Source organism: Chaetura pelagica, unplaced genomic scaffold (genome assembly GCF_000747805.2).
Source record: "Chaetura pelagica isolate M959 unplaced genomic scaffold, ChaPel_1.0 scaffold369, whole genome shotgun sequence".
NCBI lineage: Eukaryota > Metazoa > Chordata > Aves > Apodiformes > Apodidae > Chaetura > Chaetura pelagica.
In genome coordinates this window covers 120753-141763 of record NW_009970235.1, presented here as the reverse complement: position 1 = coordinate 141763, position 21011 = coordinate 120753, and the positions used below count along the sequence as shown (strand labels likewise).

The window sequence follows — 21011 nt, the reverse complement described above, 5'->3', positions numbered from 1 at the left end:
TCCAGGAAAGCTGGGGAAGGACTTAGGACAAGGGCAGGGAGGGAGAGGACAAGGGGGAAGGGATGAAAACTGGCAGAGGGAGATTGAAGTGAGACATGAGGAGGGAATTGTGGAGTGTGAGGGTGGTGAGAGCCTGGCCCAGGTTGCCCAGGGAAGCTGTGGCTGCCCCATCCCTGGCAGTGTTGAAGGGCAGGTTGGATGGGGCTTGGAGCAACCTGGTCTAGAGGGAAGTGTCCCTGCCCATGCAGGGGGGTTGGATCTAGATGATCTTTGAGGTCCCTTCCAACCCAAACAGTCTGGCATTTTATGATCTTTGCACATGGTCTACACAGAAAGATTCTCAAGGGGACAAAGCACTTGACTCAATATGGGAGGCATCTCCTCTCCCTGAGGTGGGATCTACAGCACCCCATGGGCCACTCTGACCACTGCCAAGGGGTGAGAGGACAGCACCCCAGCATTCAGGCTGTTCAGAGGCAGCAGGCAGTGGGGGGACGTGCCAGGCCAGATGAGAACAACCCACCAGGCAGTGCTCCAAAGTCCCATGCACACTGGCCACCCATCCTCAAACATGGCTGGGGTTTCTTGGCTGCTGCTGCTACTGCAGAGCAGAGGAAGGACAGGAAGCCTTAGAGCTTAACACATCCAACCAATGGTAATAACAGTAATTTATATATTAGCTAAAACCACCTGATATTTGAGAGGTATCACAGCTCTTGCCAAATAGTACTTATTTTAAGGAATACGGTGTCCAGCCTGGAATCTGCCTGAGTTGCTAGCTCAGCTCTAGGGTGTTATCTGCTCACTGCAGCATGTGGAGGAGGATGGAGGATTTTGGAAGCAGAGAGTTTGAATTCCAAACCCTCCACAGGCTGCTGCATTTGAACGTTAACTTTGGCATTTCGTAACAAGGAATTTCAAACAACCAAATGAAGAATGACTGAAGGAAAATATCCAAGTGTGGAAATCAGCAGACTATCAATGATTTCTCACATCTGCATTTGTAAAATGCCCCTGCTCCTGGGGTATTTCCCACCACGACATCATGGAAAGCTCCAAATGCAAGTGCAGAAAATGCCGGAGTATCCAAAGGGAACGTAGGACTCGAGTTGGTCTTTGGTTGAGAAGATGTGATGCTGATTTTATCTTTCCACCCAGGCAAACCTAATACACAGGTACTGACTGTGACAGGGGTTTTGCCCTCCAAGAAAGTGGACAGAGAAAACATCTGTCCACTGGAGAGGTGCTGGAGTCAAGCTTAGCTGCCTTCAAAATAACAGCAGACTGAGCAAGCAGATTTAGTAACCTTGGTTACTTGGCTCATCATCTCGGACACATCCATTGGAGATGATGAGCCTGGATCCCTCAAAGCATCTGAGGAGCAGCTAGACCAGCCAGGAAAACTTCAGGGAATAAACAGGTATGAAGCTCTGGGCCCCTAATGTGTGCTCAGTTGCACCAACGTGGTGGTTGCACCGGGATCTGGTCAAGTCAAAGCCAATTTCTATTGGATCAAAAGTCCATTTGAGGCTGCAAGCTATTAATGCTTATCAAATTACAGAGCTTGTGAAACACCAGCCAATGACATTCTGAAATGCAGGCAACTATGGACACCAAAGAGGTGAGGTTCTCCCTTGGCCACCCCAACATCAAAGTCAGGCCAAGGGCAACGTGCAAGGGAACATTTAAAATGTCTCTTTGGAAGTTTTCTGGGCTGGTTGAGAGCCACTTTGGGGACAAACTGCTGGCAGTATCAACCCCTCAGCAACTGCAAAGCTGTTAGTGATGCAGTGGAACATGCACTACCCAGTTTCAGTTGTGTTGGATCCACACCTAGGCCAGTGCATGCTCTATGAGCAGTTAGTAAATGCTACCCAAGGGGTTAAGACCCAAAGCTGGTTTCCTCTAGGTATGCACTAGTTAAAGACAGTTTTGATCTGCTCCAGAAGTGATCCAAGCCTCAGCCATTCTCAAAATATTAACATTTATTATCTGTTTCATAAGGTTTTCTTTCTTTTCTTTCATTCTCTACAGGACAGCTCAGGGACAGTGAAGGTGATTTCACCCAAGCTTCACAAACAGGTCACTGCTTCCACACCTGTTCTCCTCCCAAAAGGCAAACATCCTGCTGTGTTGACATTCATCCCTCCTGCAGCTTGACAGCAGCTCCTGGTTGCTGCCCAAGCCACAACACAGCTGCCTTTGGAAGTCCTCTACCATGGACTTATCCAATCCAGGAAGACACCAATGATTCAGGGCTTCCCATTCTGATTCAACGGGTTTCCCTCCACATACTCTGAAACTCTTGCTCCATTCCTCATATGTGCCATGTTCCTACAACAGGATGGCACACCAGCTGCTTCTCCCAAGGATTCCTTGGGTAGGTTTCCTTGATAAACACTGTAGTAAGCAACTGGGTGTCACATTAAAGCCTGTTTCTCAATGTGGTTCTTTCAAATACTCATTTTAGCCTCAAACTGACCCTTCCTCCATCTTTTCTCAAGGAAGGTATGTGAAATAAGCTCAAAGAAGAAAGTTACTACTTTTTTTTGGTGTACCAAACACAGTGTAACTACTTAGTGCTACCATCAAACCTGACAACAAATACCTAATCTTTAGAAAATATAACTCAGTGGCTATTACTCTTAGATACAGTTTCCAGAGCATTCCTTAAAATCACTTACAGACCAAAATAAGAGCCCTAACTCCACCCTTTTAACATTAAAACCAAGTTTTATTTCTGCAGCCCCAATCCCTTTACAGGGTAATGTTTCCTTACAAAACCTGCCCAGTGTCCATTCCAGATGTCCCATGAAGTGGGAGTGCCACCAGGGATTAGTGTTTCCAGCTCTCCCCTTTGTGCTGCTCTAAGCTCCTTAGGGCTGCCATGCAGGATCTCTCAGGGCTAATGCAGCAGGAAAGCTGGGAGAGCTCGACCCACCTTGAGCAACAACAGCTGGGAAGACCATGCAAGAACCACCCTCCCACCCCACAGTCCGAGATGTGGGGGAAATCCAGCGTTAGGACCTTCCACAGCACTTGGGACCCTCCACATCTGCTGGGCTTAATGTTTGGAGAGTGAAGAGGTGAGAGAGCAGAGAGCTGAAGGAACTGTGCTGCTGATGCTTCCTGCCACCAAGCCCCACTCTGTCCTGCTTCCACTAGTTCTGTCTCCTTCCTGTCTCTTGCCATCTGCCTCCTCACGAGCGGCTCGGCGGGCACTTACCGTCCGGGACTTCATCCGGCCTCTTCCTTTTCTCATAGATAACTATGATGACAACGAGGATGACAATTTCTGCCAAGATCCCCAAAAAGGGCCAGAGGGGAGCCAAGTGGCTGCGGACACGCAGGATGGTTGTGACCGAGACGGAGCCGACCTGGTTGGTTGCATTGCACTGGTACTCGCCGGGATCCTCGTTTATCTGCAGGTTTGTGATGCTGAGCTCAGTGTAGTTGTCCTTGTTGGAAATAAAGAATCTGCCAGAGGAGTTGTTGATGTCCTGGTGAAAGGAAGGAGGTGGAAGAGGAAAAGAGCAAGAGGTTTAGGAAGTGCTGGTGCCTCTTCCTGTCTGTGTCATGGAAACTAGAAGAGGTTTGAGGGGCTCTTGCAAAAGCTGGTTCTGTAACGCAACGGAGGAGCCCACTGCAAGTTTTGTGCTGTTTCTCTCCTAAGGGGAACTGTGCTTCAAAAGAAAGCAAAAGAAAGAGCCAGCTTGACTGACAAGCTGTGCTTTTATCCTGCTTTAACAGTATCAGCCACAAAATAGCCAGTGATTGTGATCAGGCACCACGTTCTCAACCTGTTGCTTCAAGCGAAACTGTTGCGCTCCACTCACCAGTTACAGCAACGAGATCAAACACGTCGACCCACACAGATGAGACAAGTAGCAAGAGAGAGGAGACACATTCCCTAGCAGGGCACAAAATTAGTTACTTCACTGCCAAGGGGGAAAAAAAAAGAAAACCTAATCCCAGGTCAGATACTCTACACTGCACTAGGCAGCATTTTGTAACTATTTAAGGTCATGCCCTAATATAAAGTTGGCTTTGCTGTAGGTTTAAAACCAACACCCACTGCTCACAGACCCATGGCCAGGGCAGCCCAAGCCACTGACTTCAGGAATATTTAGAGAAGCTGGAATTTGAGGCCCTTATTCTTTCTACATTTGACACAAAAAAAAATAAAATAAAATAAATTTAGAGTTGCTTAAGTTGAAAGAATTTAAAAAGGGGTAAAACTTCTCTAAAATATGGATATTTGATCTTCCTGAAAGTTTACCTTGGATTACTTTTTTGTCAAATGACTTCAGTGTGAAGGGAGATCTGCACAGTGACCACCCCAGGGGACCCTGCTGACCCACAGCACTTGGTAAGTCACTCAGGCAGCACTGCCCCATCAAAATGTGAGCTTGCACTTATCAGGGAACAATCAGCCCACACCATTATTTGCTTAACATTTTTCTTCATCTGGCAAATCAAACTGCTACCTCCCTGGCAGATCCTGGAGCAACATGAAAATAGGTGGGCTGAGGATTCAGCCACCTCCAGCTTCTCTTCTGCTGTCCCAATTGCTGGTCAAGTGTTTCCACTCCCTAAATCAGTCACCACATGGAAAATTATGACCACTTGAACACTAGCAGGTCTCATCACCACATCCTCAGATTAAGCCTTGTGAGCTCAACCAGAAAGACTGGAAAACAGCTGGAGAAGTTTATAACCAAATGCATTTTAAACCACATTTCATAACTCCCAGTTTGCCATTTAGAGCAAACACCCCATATCTCTCTGGACAGTTCCTAACTTTACCCAGCAGCAAGGCAGAGAGCACCTCCATTCACAGCAACAATTGAATTCCCCATTTTATACTCACTGCTGCTGAAGAATTCCAGCTGTTGGGAATATAATGCAGGGCTGACACCCTGGGTTTCTCACCTCAAAGACTCCATTGACCTTCTTGCGCCACACCCACTCGGGATGGGGGAAGCCCACAGACTTGCAGTACATCAGGGCTTCTTGCCCCTCGTTTTTATTTTCACTTCTCTTGTGGCCAGTGATGTCAGGAATGGCTACAAGACAAAACAAAAATCTCTGTGTTTACAAGCTGCTCATTAGAGAACAGCTGTTCCTTCCCCACCCTGAGCTGGTCTCACAGACAGAAAATGGCAGTTTCCACATCTCTCCCAGCAGCACCTCAACTGAAGATCAGCAAGAGTGTCCTTCAGGCTTGGTTTGCCAGACAAATTGAGAGACAAGGGACAAATTCAATATCAAACTTGAGTTTATCCACCAGAAACTTCAAAAACTAGGATGGCCCAGCTGGTTTCCCAGTGCAGGAAGCTGAGAAGCACCCACGTTCCCCTCTCCCACCAGTCAGGAGGTCACTGTGACTCTGCAGAGCCTTCAGCTCTGCAGTAAAAGAGGAGAGATTCTGGTGACAACCTGCCCATGGTGTCAGAACTCAGACCTGATGCTGCCTTAGCACAGGTTTCTGAAAGCTGAATCAAGGTGTTCTTCCCTGCAGCAAGATTTTAGATTTGGCCCATGGATGTGCAGTGACTTGTCACCCCTTATGCTTGTCACTCCTTATAGTGACACTGGCCCTGGGTAACTGCACTGCAGCAGGACTCAAAACCCCTCCAGCACAGAGTGTTTCATTTATACACAAACACAATGATGGAATCCCAGGCTGGTTTGGGTTGGAAGACGCCTTAAAGATCACCCCCTTGCAGGGAACACCTCCCACCAGCCCAGGTTGCTCCAAGCCCCAGCCAACCTGCCCTTCAACACTGCCAGGGATGGGGCAGCCACAGCTTCCCTGGGCAACCTGGGACAGGCTCTCACCACCCTCACACTCCACAATTCCCTCCTCATGTCTCACCTCAATCTCCCTCTTCCAGTTTTCATCCCTTCCCCCTTGTCCTCTCCCTCCCTGCCCTTGTCCCAAGCCCCTCCTCAGCTTTCCTGGAGCCTCTTCAGGCACTGGAAGGTGCTCTAAGGTCTCCCTGGAGCCTTCTCTTCTCCAGGCTGAACACCCCAACTCTCCCAGCCTGGCTCCAGAGCAGAGCTGCTCCAGCCCAAGGAGGGCTCCCCTGGACTCTCTCCAAGAGCTTCATTGTCCTTCTTATATTGTGAACTCCAGAACTGGACACAGTGCTCTTGGTGGGGTCTCCCAAGACCAAACTAGAGTGGGACAATCCTCTCCCTGGCCCTGCTGGCCACGCTGCTTTTGCTGCAGCCCAGGACATGGGTAGTTCTGGACTCCAGCACACATTGCTGGCTCATATTTTTAATATATATTTATAAGTTCTAAGGAGGGTTGCAGGTGGAGCTGGACAACCACAAGCAAAACACAGCCCTGAATATCAGCAGAGGGTCTTCTGAATTGATTAATCTATAAATAACGCCCCTGCCCTTTGCCACATTCCTCACAGCAGCCCGTGGCAGCCTAATACCTCACGAGAGATTAGGATGGATCAGTGACTGCCTGAGCTGAACCTTCACTTAAGCAGATGGCTTTGGTGCTGCAGTGACCACCTTTAAAGCCCATTCGCTTTCTGGCCTGCTAATTATGGCACACGTGGCCTGTTATGTGATGGCAGGACACTGATCTGTTAATCCAGTCAAAGTCCAGTCTGAGTGCTGCAGGAAAAGACCCCTGGGCTCTGGAATTTACTCTTCTACTCAAGGGGAAGCTTCCTTTCCCACCCAGCAGCCCCTACAGCCTAGTGGAGACAGAGGGGGCACAGGCTTGTGACCCCTGATCTGCAGGCTAAAAGAGTTCAGCAGATTTCACAGCTGCAGTTGCAGCAAAGAAAAACATGCAAAACATCTTGTGCAACAGGACAGCATCAGCTGGGCCTGCTCTTCCCAAAGGTCACATCATAACTCTTGGGGAGATTGTTTAGCAAGTTGAAGTGCTAAAGGAATGATGGTATTTCAAAGGCAAGAGCTTTTCCAATGAAGAAAGCAGCCCACGCCTTACTCCTGCCAGCCTCTTCTTGGACAGCTATGCAGCAGATTGAGAATGTTGCTAAGAGGAAGAATTAAGCTTCTGAACAACAGAAAAATCATGGTTGTGAGGATACTTCAACAATCCTTAGATAGCACCAGGAGAGGCTGATCAGCCCAGGCTTTTCTCAAAATCTCTGTGAAAATTTGAACAGGATTTCCAACACAGAGAGAAGCTTCTCAGAGGTTCTGACCATTTGCTGTGTACAGGAACAAGCACTTGCAGCTCTCAGAATTAACTCACTCTTGGCAGTTTCATTTTCTAACAGCTTGCTCCAACTCTGCACCAGCCAGAGCTGTCATGTGCACTGTGATGCTGAACTGATCCTCCATGCTAGACACAGCTGCAGAAGATGCAGAGGCCAGGTCCTTAGCAGAGATCCTGCCCACCAGAAATGGAAACTAACTCCAGGAGTTCCAGTCAAGGAATTTTTTCCATTTAAAAAATATTTTAATATGTTAAGCTTCTTATCTTCCCCCCTCTGATTTTTAAGCTAATCTCTCTTCAGCAGGGAGCTGAAAAAGACTTCATTACCCAAGAAAAATACTGTGATTATATCATCCCATAGGGAAGAATTATAGAATCATAGACCGGTTTGGGCTGGAAGAGACCTCAAAGACCATCCAGTTCCAACCCCTCTGCATGGGCAGGGACACCTCCCACCAGCCCAGGTTGCTCCAAGCCCCATCCAACCTGCCCTTCAACACTGCCAGGGATGGGGCAGCCACTGCTTCCCTGGGCAACCTGGGCCACGGTCTCACCACCCTCAACACTCAAGAATTTCCCCTCATGTCTCACCTCAATCTTTCCTCTTCCATCTTAAAACCATCACCCCTCATCCTATCACTACAAACCCTTGTAAAATTAGGTGAAGGAAGTAGCTGATGAAAGTCTGTGTGTATCCACATAGGCAAGTGATGGCTTTGCTGACAAAATTCCATGTACATAGTTGAAGAGCCAGACCAACGGATGAGGCTTGAAAAATGCCAAGTCACTGCAAGATGATGCCAACCATGATACATAAGAACAAAGCACTAGGGGTTATATATAAGAAAACTGACACCTAACAAGGATCTCTACACAGCCAACATGAAAATACTTTGAGATCCAAAAGCCTGAACTAAATGAAGACACCAGATCACAACAGTTCTCAGGTCTTGTGCAAAGAGAAGCTGCCAGGTGTAGAAACAGAAGCAAGCTGGACAGGGCAGAGCACTCCATACCTGCTAAGTGATCACTACTTGTGGCTCCCAGGGGCAGGAAAACTTGGAGGAACTTAAGTTTTCAAGCTGAAGGTCTCAAAGAAGAAACTAAATCAGCTTTAGGGCTGAGTGCTCTGCATATCCAGGATCAGCATGCACCTACAATGTCCTTTCAAATCACTGCCTGCAGACTGCAAGAGGAATGTAAGATTTATTCCAAAAGATGGTGGTTCAACAAGAGGTTAATTTCATTTCATGATCTACTGAAAGGCTTCATCTCCTCCTTGCTAGGCTTGGAAAGTTCTCCTTCAGGCAGGAGCTAGGGAAACCAAATGACTACCATGAGATGTGGACTTCCCTGAGGATGATCCAGAGATCCCATCCAACCTACTGAAAATGAAAGGCCAGCAGAAGCAGAGCACACGAGATGGATGTAAGGTAGCACGGCAAGGTCCCAAACCTGGCACTGAGGGGCTGTCAGCAAGGATTGCAAATTACCCCAATTAGGAACAGAAGAAATAGGATCCATCAGCTTGGAGCTGAAGCCCCACACAGTCTCCCATCTGTCAGCACTTGGTTTTCACTGCCACCTCCCAGCAGAGTCAGAGCAGGGGAAAGGGCAGAGCAAGTCAGCACTCTGCAGCTGCCCCACTTTTTCTGTAGGGCTGCTGAGAGAGAGAGGGAAAGAAGGGAAGGTTTCTAGGACACAGTATCTTTCTACTGCAGGGTGACCTAGTGTTCTCCTCCAGCCAAGAGATAATTATTTAAGAAGAGGACATGTTCATTGGGATATCCCAGTGAGAGCAGAAGTGACAAGAATACATCCTGCTCTTCCCTTGCTGGGCACAGTTCTGCAGCAGCCATTTCCAGCACTGCTGGGCCAGGGACTATTTTTGTACACAGTCTGAGGGGAGCACTGCATGGAATATTAATATGTCAGGGCATCTGATGCCAGCCAGTTTCAAGCTATGGCTGAGAGACATGAATCCAGAACTTATTCTCACAAACTGTTTGACTAATTGTGCTCTGCTGTACAAACTGCAAGAGCAACTGACGTTGGTCACAGATTTAGCAACACAGGGAGGTTTTCCTGTGAAGCTTTTTTCCCTCCTTACAGGAAGAACACGGAGCTGTTGGAGGGTCCAGGGCAGGACCACGAAGATTATCAAAGAGCTGGAGCAGCTCTGCTCTGGAGACAGGCTGAGGGAGTTGGGGTGTTCAACCTGGAGAAGAGAAGGCTCCAGGGAGACCTTAGAGCAGCTTCCAGTGCCTGAAGGAGCTCCAGAAAAGCTTGGGAGGGACTTTATACCAAGAACAACAGTGACAGGACAAGGGGCAATGGTTTTAAATTGAAAGACAGGAGATTTAAGTTAAGACGTTATGAAGAAATTCTTTGCCATGAGGGTAGAAAGGCACTGGAACAGGTTTTGCCCAGAGAAGCTGTGGCTGCCCCATCCCTGGCAGTGTTGAAGGGCAGGCTGGATGGGCTTGGAGCAACCTGGGCTGGTGGGAGGTGTCCCTGCCCATGCAGGGGGTTGAAACCTTAAGACGTTATGAAGAAATTCTTTGCCATGAGGGTAGAAAGGCACTGGAACAGGTTTTGCCCAGAGAAGCTGTGGCTGCCCCATCCCTGGCAGTGTTGAAGGGCAGGCTGGATGGGCTTGGAGCAACCTGGGCTGGTGGGAGGTGTCCCTGCCCATGCAGGGGGTTGAAACCTGATGATCTTTAAGGTCCCTTCCAACCTCCAGCATTCCATGATTCTCTGACTCTAAGATTTTTCTTACACCATTCTGCTCCAGTGCCAGTAACAGACAAAGCACAGGATGAGACAGGGTTTGTGCAAAAAGGATTCAGATTTCACTTCAGCTTAAGCAGCAGAATCCCCATCTCTGCTCAGCTGCAGCTGGTTGTGAGAGGTGGGCACAACAAGCTCTGTCAGCTCCTACACTGGTGAAACCCAGAGAAGGCCCCTAATAAAAGAAAACAAGCTTTTTTATTCTTACAGTGTGAAACAGAAAAACTAAACCCTGCTTGTTTGAAACAGCATATGGAAGAGCAGGATGAGGCAGTGCTAATTTTAATTAATTGCTACTTAAAATTAACAAAAAGAAATCCCAATTTAGCCATTCCTGACTCAAGTGTAAACTTCTGATAAGCATCATTCTTTTGACAGTTTTAAACTCAATAACAGCAGAAAGGGGTCTTGTGCCAGTGTAAACCTTGGACCTTTAAGTATCTCACAGGCACTAAATACACTATGCTGCAACTTTTGAGGGGTATTCATCTCTGAAAAGAGAGGTTGTCCCTTGTTACAGGGCATGCAATGTCATTTCTGGATATATAGGAGGTATTCAGCCCTTAATTGCCAGGTATTTTCAAGCTATTTTACTAGCATTGCTAAAAAGGGTAAGAACTAATACGCAGAACACCCCCAAACCATGTCCCAGTTCACAAAGCCCCTTCAAGTTTTCCCATTAAGAGACAAAATTAAAGCAAGGGCAAAAGCACCTAAAAATATTCTTGCATGTAAAAATTATTATGTCTTATGGGTGACCTAGTAACAGGGCTCTGGATGATTCATTTTTCTGCATTTTTATTCTAATCCATGTCCACCTTTATAGCCTAGGCAGAGAGCAAAAGAGGTAGGAAGGGAGAATGTGAGGTGCATTTCCTGTGTCAGGCTTGGGATGATTCTAAGGTGCAATTGTGCTGAGAGAATACCTGTTTTCTTCACTCATTTTGGTAAGAGTGTTGTGAAACTGCATTCCAGGTTTCTTGAGACAACCAGGAACCAAGAAACCAGGATCTTCCAAGGCTGCTGAAATAACCACTTGCTTTCCAGCATGCTGCTTGAGCTGGAGCCAGAGCCAAAGGGGAAGAGTAACATGCTGAGCACAGGGATTGCATGGGAAGCAAGAGCCTCTGGCTTAGCTGAAGTTAAAGAGTGTAATCAGCATTGTTCCAAAGTGGGAAGTTTTATGCCTCTCAGAAGCCACAAACAGGACAGGTCTGAGCACTTGCTCCTGGGAAGTCAGCTGCAGCTGGGGAAGATAGATGAGGAAGGAGCAAAATGAGCAAGGGATGAGGAGGGAAGTCAGAAGAACACCCTTGATAACAGCCAAAAGGTCTCATTGGAAGAGGCATTAAAGAGTTCTACCTGTCCAGGTGCCTGGAATGGCAGGAGCCTGTGATGAAAAGGCAGGGCAGAGAGAACAGGTGCCCTCCCTCCTTCAGTCCTGCTACATCCACCAGCATCTTTCTTGATGCCTGTGCTACTTCTGGGCAGCCAGAGGGAACTGGAAGCATGTTCTTCTCCACCTGGTTCTTGCTGCTGCTCTGCTGCTCTCCATGGTGTGGAGTGTCAGAAGACAGAGAACCAAACTTCCTTCCTCCTCCCAAGATCTTGATCAGAGCAGAAAGAATGCAGAGGCAGAATTCTTCAGGGCTGCATTTTGGTTTTGTTTTTTGGTGTTCTGACTTTCTTTTAATCCTCAGCCTTTTGTTTCAACAGCTTAGAGCTGCACTCACACAATGCCCTTAACAGCTCTGCCATCAGTTCTACAAGAACACTCCAAGTCTCCACCAGACACTTCATCCAACTGCAGGAGGGAAGCCAGACTTCTGCCATTCCTGGGAATTCCCAGAGACTGACATCAAACCCCAGTAATTTCAACTGCTCTTACACTGGTGCTGCCCTAGGATTTGTTTGCACCAAGAAAATCAGCTTTAAACAGGCAAGCACAGCTAGGAATTCTGACAGCCATGCTCGTGGTGCTGCATTTTTACCCTCTTACATGGAGGGACTCAGGGGAAAACAGGCAACATTACATAAAAGGCAAATGGCACTGGTGTACCCTGGATTACATCTGCTGTGAGGCACTTGTTCAAGTTGTTCACAAGTTGTCAGAAAGTCACTATTTTGGTCCACGAGCACTTTCGTATTCCAAACCATCCTTTCTACTTGCATCAGCAGTTAAAAATTGCCAATACAACTACAATCAGCAATTCAATTTCTGTACAATTGCTTGTCCACTAATACTGGCACAGGCCACACCTGCAGGTAAGCATTAAATGACTGCATCTCTGGGGTCAAACAATGCAGCCCAAATTCATTACTATGTAACAGGAGTCAGATAGGAAAGAGTCTCCTCAGTCTAAAAACATACACACATTTCAGTTTCCCATGTGCTCTGCAGAAGATTTGACAAGGTACTTCCCACTCCAGACAAGCCCTGGAGCTTCATCTTTGCCATGGAGGGATTCAAGGCCCACCAGACACTCCAAAGAGGAGCTGAAGAACAGGGTTCTGAGTCCTGGAATTGCACCTGCTGAGCCAGCTGCAAGTGTGACACCTCCCCACAGTGGTGCTGGAGTCATTAAGTACTCACTTGTATTTAGATATAAATTAAGTGTGAAAAGTTGTTAGTAGGACTAGTTATTATTCTCCCTCTGCATTTTGTGCCAGTTGTTCAATCAGATATATTAGCTTTTCTTTCTACAATGTTAAATCCCATGTCCCTGTAAACCTCTCTGCCAAGTTCTCTTGGTGTCCCTGCCTGGCATGGGACAGCAGAGCAGCCCTGAGCCAAAAGTTTCTGAAAAGTGTTTTGAGAGATGATATAAAGCTGAAAAAGGTTTTAATTTATTACCAAAGTTCAAAGTCCCTGTCTCTGAAGGTGGTTTGGCACCCAAAGCAGCCTAAAGAAGGCAGAAAGGACTTCAGATCTTAATTAAGACAATATTGAGTTTTAACGATTATAGAGTAAGAAGAGAATGGGGAAAAAAAAAACACTCACAAAGGAAAAAAACCACCCCCAGACCCTTGTACCTTGAACACCCAGGAGACAACAAGCTCTCCAGAAGTACAATGCACGTTTGAATTCACCTTGCTGCAAGCACAGCAATCATCATTTGTAGAGGTGCAGGCAGCTTTCCAGTCAATACATGTCTTTCCACAACTACTAGCTAAGGGCACCAGGAACCTGTGCTGCATCCACACGAGGACATATTTTAGATTTCCTTTTTCCTTGCAAGGGCAGCTTCTACACCAGATTTGGCTGAACACTGGGTATACTTTGGTAAGTTTTATGCAAGCTCATTAAAAAACAAACCCTTAAAATTGGCACAGGAAACCAGCAAGCTTTTCTTGGTACAGTATCAGTCAGGATGCTTATCTGTAGGGCAATATTTCTCTTCCCCAAGGGAACTGTTTTTATGGTTCAAAAGAGCTGTTCCCTGGAAAGGCAGCAGGCAGAATGATCCCGTGCAGTTGTCACTTCACACAGACTGCTGAGTTACTCCCACTTCCTCACTTGGGATTCAGGAACCTGAGCCTGCAGAGAGGCATCAGAAATTCCCAGGAAAGAGGTCAGCATTTGCTACAGATCTGTGATCCTCCATGTCAGCAGGGATCATCACAGCACAGGTCAGGACAGGCTGTGTCACTGGTGCAGGGCTACTAAAAAGCAGGCTCAAGCATCCTCCTTCCACTTGCTATTTTCAAGCAGCAGCAGAGGAAGCTCTACATTGAAACTGGGAGTGCAAGGGGGTAAGTAATGCTCAGTTAGATCCCAGACAAGCTCACAGTGCAGCCTCACTGAGCCAGCAGCAGCAAAGCCCCAGACATGCACAGGCTGGTTGCAAAACTTTTTAACACGTTTTTGTGTGAATTCATCTGCCTTTGACTGACAAAGCTGCAATAATGCAGCAATTCCATCTCACTGCAGAGCCCAGGGTGCAAACTGCAGCTGCTGCAGAGCAGTGGGCCTGTTGTTTCCACAGTTATTCCATGAACAAAGAACTCTCTTGTGGCAGCAGTTTCACACTGGATGAAACACCATCTCCTAGACGTTACCTCTCTGTTGCACTTCTAACAAAAACAGTGTTCTGTTGTTCAACAACTAGAATAAAACTCTGTGCAGACCTTGCACATTTTGCAGCTTCTCTCCATGACTTTATGATTATCCTAAAGAGGTCAGAAGCCTACTAACATGCACAAGGCAGGAAAAAATAGTGCATGGAAGCAGAAAACGCCAATCTGGTGTACAGGACATCTGTCCTAACCAGCATCCAAGCTTTCTCAGAAACTGAAAGAGTCTCTGCAGACAAAAAGCAGTTCCAAGCTGCCACATATGAGATGCTGGTTCTTACTTTGTTCCTGTTCTGAACAGACAAATTCAAAGTACATTGAACACACTCAGATGGCCTCATTTACTTTGAAACAGGGAGGAAACCACAGCTGTCTTTGCAAGAGCCCAAACCTATTCTACAGCAATCTTCATCCTGCTGGGCAGGCTTGTGATAGCCAGGTGTACCAGAGGAGTGCAGAAGTGTGTGCTAGAAGCTACTTTAGTACCCTCTGTGGTGCAATAGTCATATTCCTGTTAGCTGCAAGATCTTTGTTGTGTGCAAGACTTCCCCTAAAATCATAACCAAGGATTGGCCACAGGTTTGATTTCATGAGGAGAGGCCACTGGAAGCAAGGTGGCAGAGGCAGTGAAAAGCACTTCACTTTCAGGGAGAGGAAACAAAACAGAACACACACACAAAAAAAAGAGAGTACCTCTCACTTCTATAGTGGCGTTGGCTATGGGAGAGTTTGAAAACACAAACACGCACAAGTATTCCCCTGACTCTTCTGCTCTGGGCTTCAAAATCCTGCAGACAGGGAGAGAACACATGAGTCGTGTTAAGTACTGTGTTAGCAACCAAAACCAGCAGGCTAGGAATTGATTTTGCCCTCCCCCACACTTCAAACTGGATTTCACAGTTCTTACTTGTTAATTCAAGGTATGTTGTAGAGAGGGAACTACTTTGATTGCCTGGAAAAAGGATGAGCTCTAGCCTGGAAAGTCAGTAGCAATTTAGCTGGAAAAGCTGCATTTAGTTTAAAAGCCAAGAAGGAGCCCAACCCCTGTTAATTAAGCACTACAGTTAGTTTGATGCAAGTCATCCTCAAGCCATTAGCCTGCTGGGCAGGTGTCTCCTCCAACTGAGGGAGAAATGAGGTTTAGATGTACAACCTGCACTGAAAAAATCCCACATGGACGATTGGAAAACTGATTACAAATAGAATCAATACACTGTCACCTCATAAGCTGTTTTCCTTTTTTTTTTTTTTTTCCCAATAACAAATATAAGAGTGGCCCATGAATTGTTTTCTCAGGTTCAGGCTGGATGAGGAAGAACTGCAAAAGCTGGTCAGTTCCTGAATGGAGACACCACACAGGGATCTGCTGCCACTTAAGTTAGGAAACACTAATGCAGTAACAACTAGTAGGGGAGGAAAAACAGATGCAGGAAAAAAACAGATCTGCAACAAATCTGCCCCCCACAAAAAATCAAGGTTAATTCACACACTCAAGATGGTGCAAACTTCAAGTCCACCAGCTTTTGCTGTCCTTCCAGAAACTTTTGGATACAACTGACTTGTAAGTTCTATGCAGATGCTTTTCAGATATTAACCTACAAAAGACATCCCAGACTAGAGAGGCATATGACAATGTGACACAGAATTTATACCTCCATAAGAGGTAGACTTCTTCCCAGCCCTTGCTCTCCCTTTTACTGAAAGGCTTCTTGGCTTTCTTGTTTCATGATTTATTTTTTCTAAATACATTAAGTAAATAGCACACAGGTGAACAGAAACCCTGCAGAAGAGCACTGCCTTAAAATAATTTACACATGGAAACTGCTTAGACACATGGAAAAAGCTGCTCAGTGTAACACAATAGATTGACTCAAGTCTTCACAGCATTTCCTTTCCAGAGTCCCTGGTGAAAGTCTGAAGTTAGTTATAAAGTTAATACATCTTACAGATAAGCAACAATATACCCACTTCTCACAGATGCAATTAAAAAGATTACCTTAATGATGGAAAGAATGATCATTCAGTGTTACCAGACATCAAAGCAATCACTGTTCTTAATCTGCAGGCAAGTGAAGTATCCTTAGGAAGTGCAGAGCAGCCCTGAACACCAGTGCCTGCCAAAGCTGCTGGGAAAGGTACAGCCCTTTCCTAACCTGGAACAGGACAATTCCACCCACATCTTTCCATTACTAAGCTATCCTAAGGCTCTGCTATAGTGAGGGAAGGCAGAGAATCCCTAGCTTTCCGTAACTGTGTTTAAGACCTTATTAGTTAAGTAACCATACTTTGACCATTGTTTTTTTAATCCACCACAGTCAATGCCTAAGAAGCAAAAAAAGATCCTGTATTCTTTCAGCTCTTTTTCAAGTGTGAAACCAGGACAGCCTCTGCTAGAGTATTATTGCCATAATTCATTCAAGGAAATGTGAACTGGTAGAGCTGCAAAGTTTTAGAGACAGACAAGCACCTGAAACAAGCTTGGTTGGCAAACAAGTTCCTTCAGTCCTGTGGATTTAGGAAGAGCTTGGCTTTTTGTAGATGGCAACTTTCCAGCAGTGGCAAAACCCCCACTTTCTGCCATTCAGCTCAGTAACCTGCTACCCAACTGGGAAGAACTACACAGAAAACCACCACTTTTCTCCTCTAAACTCTGAACATAGTCTAGGTTCCTAGAATCAAAGCCCAGGATTGCCAGAGCCACTCCCAGGTGCTTCCTGCTTGTAAAAAAATACATTACAAATAATAATTGCTCATTTTTCATTTAAAATGTGAACTGAAAAGCTAAACTTATTTCTGAGCTTTCAGAGTAGAGCTGCTTTCCAGCAAGAGCAGCAACATCAAGTTTGAATGAAGAATTAAGAAAGATGTGTTGAATTACTAATAAAGAAGCAGGTGAGTAGTTTAACCTATGAATTCTGAGGTTTTCTGGGTGCTAAACAACACTGAACTTAAGGACTAACTGTATTTTATAGCAAGCCAATGCATCTTTATGACTGAAAAACCAAGAACCTGAAACTTCAAGGGTAATAAATAGAACACAAAAGATTAAGCAATCATGTAAATAAATGCTGGAGTTAAATATCCTCTTTTATCACAGCTATGCTGGCAGTGCTGGCACAAACCTCACTGACAGCAGTTGGCATTTCTGAATTTAACAAGTAACCAAATCAAGCTAAAAGTTAAGTGAAGAGATCAAACGTAGTAGACACAACACTGAATGCAGCAGAAGCCTGAAACAACAGTGCACAGCAAAGCAGCAGAGAAATGATCAAGAATTCCAGATCTGCTTTGCAAAGGCAGATCTACTGACTTCCCAAGCTGTCCCTGTGATGGCAGCATGCTCTGCCAGCCCTTCATTCACTGGGAACACAGTGACTGCCTCAGAGCCTGCCCACCTCACAACTGAAGCCAAGTTTCATTCTCCCTTTACAGAGAATTTGGAAGGAGAAATCCACCCTGGCTCGGAACAGACTACAGAGAAATCAGCCTCAATACCTGGTTTCCTGACTAATAATGTGCTATTTTCAGTAACCTTGATGCAAAGTGCCTTTTGGAGCACTTAAGTTAGTGCTTTTGGACAAGACTGCTCATCAAATTAATTACTAAGTAAGAAAGCAGAGCCTTTAAAATTCAAGACTCAGTGTTAAACATTGGACTGAGGAAGTAACAAGATGTAATCACAGAACTTCACAAGACTATTGTTTTTTAACTGAAAAGCTGAGCAGATAAAAGCTGAGCACAGTGACCTAAAGAGCAAAACAAAATGGAAAACACATCTTGATCACAATCAAACACAAGTTACCACCAGTGGTTAAAACATGCCTTAAGTGCTCTTCACCTTAGGTTAACACTGACCAGAAAGCTGTACTTGCTATCTGTGCTGGCATCAAGTGAAGAAAATTGAAAGGGGGGGAGGAAAAAAAGGCAAGAAATTCACACATACAAATCAGATTTCTGATGGCATCATGGAGCAAGCTTCATATGATCTCAGCAACTTCACAGTAAATGGGAACCCTCAAAGGATTCCTGCTCAATGCAAGCTCCAGTGAAACCAAAGAGGTGGCTCTGCACCTTCTGTTCTGCACACCCTTTGGATGGAAGGTGGAGACAAAGCTAGAGCATGTGCACGTGGAATAGATTAATGCTGAAAATGTGGATGTGCTGACCAATAAGCACAGGTGATACAACTGTAGTGGTTTCATCAAGGTTTGGTATCATTTTGTAGCAGTAACAACTCAGAGGATGCCACCTCACATCTCCCCAAGCCAGAAAATTACTAAACCAGCTGAATCCAGCAGTGATTTCTGTGCTGCTCTTCCCCTCCACAATCAAGATGCGCAGCTGCAGAGCCACCCTTCTGCAGACATAAGACAGAGACTGCACAACACACTCAGAGGAAAAGAAAACTGGACTGTCTGTCTGCCTAACTCCACACAACACTTACAATCTAGAGGAGCTAAAGGAGTTTGGATTGAAAGAAATTCACAGTATGTTTGTTCACATTATGCTTAGATGATGCAACTGGGACAGCAGTAGACAAACAATTATTCCAGAATCATTCTTCTAATGCTATTCACAGATGTACTTTTTGTGGAGCCCCTAAAGCAGATCTACTCAATCTGTCTGACCACTGTGAAGCTGAACTTGGGAGTCCAAACATCTCAACACCAATTCCAATGTCTACCAGGTTTTTCACTCTCCAGTGTAACATGAAGATTATTCCCAACAGACTTACTTGTATTCTGTAGTGTTGGTAGATTTTCTAGTGCCAGGGATCTCCTCCCCATTCTTCATCCAGTAGCTGGCAGAAAGTGGGCTGGGACTTGTGGTGAGGTTACACTGCAATGTGACAGGTGGACCATGCACATGAATGACTACATCCTCACTGGCATTGATCCTGGGCTCTGAAACAAAGGACACTGTAAATAGCAAGGAATCTTCCCTGATAAGTGGGCCACACTAGTCTAAAATCCAAAAGGGAATCAGGACAGGAAAAAGACTACACAAGGAATGTCACTGCACTAATTTGGGAGACATGGAGAAAGTCAGAATAAAACAGCTGACCACTAGTGAAGGCAACACCTTACAGATCATCACCCCTGTGTGGAAAAAAAGAGTTATTTAGATTGCTTATTTCAATATTTAACATCACTACAGGTTTTTATGTAACATCATGAATCATTTTTTACACAGCAGTGACCATAACGTGGGAAAACACGTGTCCTGTGACTATTCCTAAGGGATCAACTAGTCCTTCTTTCTGCCTATTTCTTGGTTCCTCCACTTTGAGGTTTTTAAAAAGCCCATTTTCTACATGAAACAGCCCTCGAAGTTGGAGTCCTCTGAATAATATTTCTGGACTTCTCCTTCACAAAATCTCATGTCTACCTAAGACAAATATTCTGTGCACACAAGATACTTCAAACAGCAGAGCTGATACCTGAAACACAAGCAAACACCCAGTGGGAGGAAGGCATAAGTGGGATGAAGAAAGGCTGAAAGCAGCCCTTAATGCTTAAGGTGGTGTATATTCCTACTTGTTATTGTTAGAGTCAGGAACTACTTAGTTTCTAAAGTAAACATAAACATTGATAAAGAAAAAAACCACGTGAGCCTTATTGCTTAAACAGAGGTAGGTGCTTCCCTGCTTGCATCAGGAACTGACCCCAGGCTGTTTCACATTCAGTCTTACCTGGTGACATTAAATTCACATTTTTAGGGAAAGCTTTTCAGCAGTGATAGGATTAGTATGAGGGCATTGTCCTTACATTTGATAACCACATTTTATTAAGGTTGAGCACGTGGCTATTCCTCTCTAACAAAGCAGGCTGATGAATTTTTAGAATACTGAGTCAAGTTTCTTTCCAAACTCAGAAAAAAAGACCTTCCTATTGATGGCTCACAGCTGGCTCCAAGTGTTCTGTAAAAAAACCTGAATACAGGATGACAGAGCTTAAGGGAAATTTTACAATTCTTGCTATTAGTCTTCCAAAAATATCCAGATTTAGGTTGGCTATAGTTTCAGCTGGAAGTAAAGGCCACTCCTGCAGCAGCCCCTGCTGTGTAAATGCTGCTGTGTGCTCTCTCTTTGATGTTATTCCTTACTTGAAAGAGTGAAATGAATTCCAAAGAGGAAGCTGTTGCCAGCTGCTCATCTCACACCACCCTCCCTTAAGACCTCCTCTTCATTCTGGTCAGCAGCAAAGTGCAGGAGGGTGAGGAGGTCAGTCAGGAATGAGGGCCCTCATGATTTCTGCAAGTCAGCAAAGGATTTTTAATCCTCTAAATTTCATTACGCCTTGTGGGAACATATTTGAAATACAAACTGACTCATCCCCACGCAGTCTTTTGGATATTCATCTGCAGAGCACGTGGAAAACAAATTATGAAATATGCAAAGTGGAAAATACCAGTGGAGTCAGAAATGTTTTTCATCACATAAAAAAAACATTCCTCTATCCAACAGAACAGTACTTAGATTATTGCCCAGGGAGGCAGGAAGAAAAAATAGGTGTCCTGTATATCCTTTCCCCCTTTCTTCAGCAAGCAGGCTACACAGCTTCTTCCCACAGCTATTTAACACCAGGACCATCTAACTGCAGAAAAACTGGTAGATACTGTAGTAATTGAGGGGTTTTTTTTGACACTTTGCTTTTTATCACACATCTTTCACGGCGTTTCTGCCTCATTTTTCCCATGCCAGGAATATTAACCATATAAGGATCTTTTTGGATCCTGCTGGGCAAAAAAATTGTGTTGTCAAAGCCACACTATTAATGACTGTCCTGTCTGCTCTTTGTTGAATCCCAGACTGGTTTGGGTTGGAAGGGACCTCAAAGATCATCCAGATCCAACACCTGCATGGGCAGGGACACCTCCCACCAGCCTAGGTTGCTCCAAGCCCCATCCAACCTGCCCTTCAACACTGCCA

At 45.4% G+C, this 21011-nt stretch overlaps 1 protein-coding gene across 1 annotated transcript in view; it reads right to left on the bottom strand.

The window, feature by feature from the left end:
- The window catches only part of NPTN (neuroplastin), a 65855-nt gene that overhangs the window by 7292 nt on the left and 37552 nt on the right, over positions 1-21011 (bottom strand). Inside the window, exons 3-6 of the mRNA XM_010005930.1 lie at positions 18816-18984; positions 14774-14868; positions 4933-5066; positions 3226-3500 (exon numbers count right to left, since the gene is read on the bottom strand). Of these exons, the coding sequence (XP_010004232.1) occupies positions 3226-3500; positions 4933-5066; positions 14774-14868; positions 18816-18984 (673 nt within the window). The remainder of the gene's footprint in view (positions 1-3225; positions 3501-4932; positions 5067-14773; positions 14869-18815; positions 18985-21011) is intronic.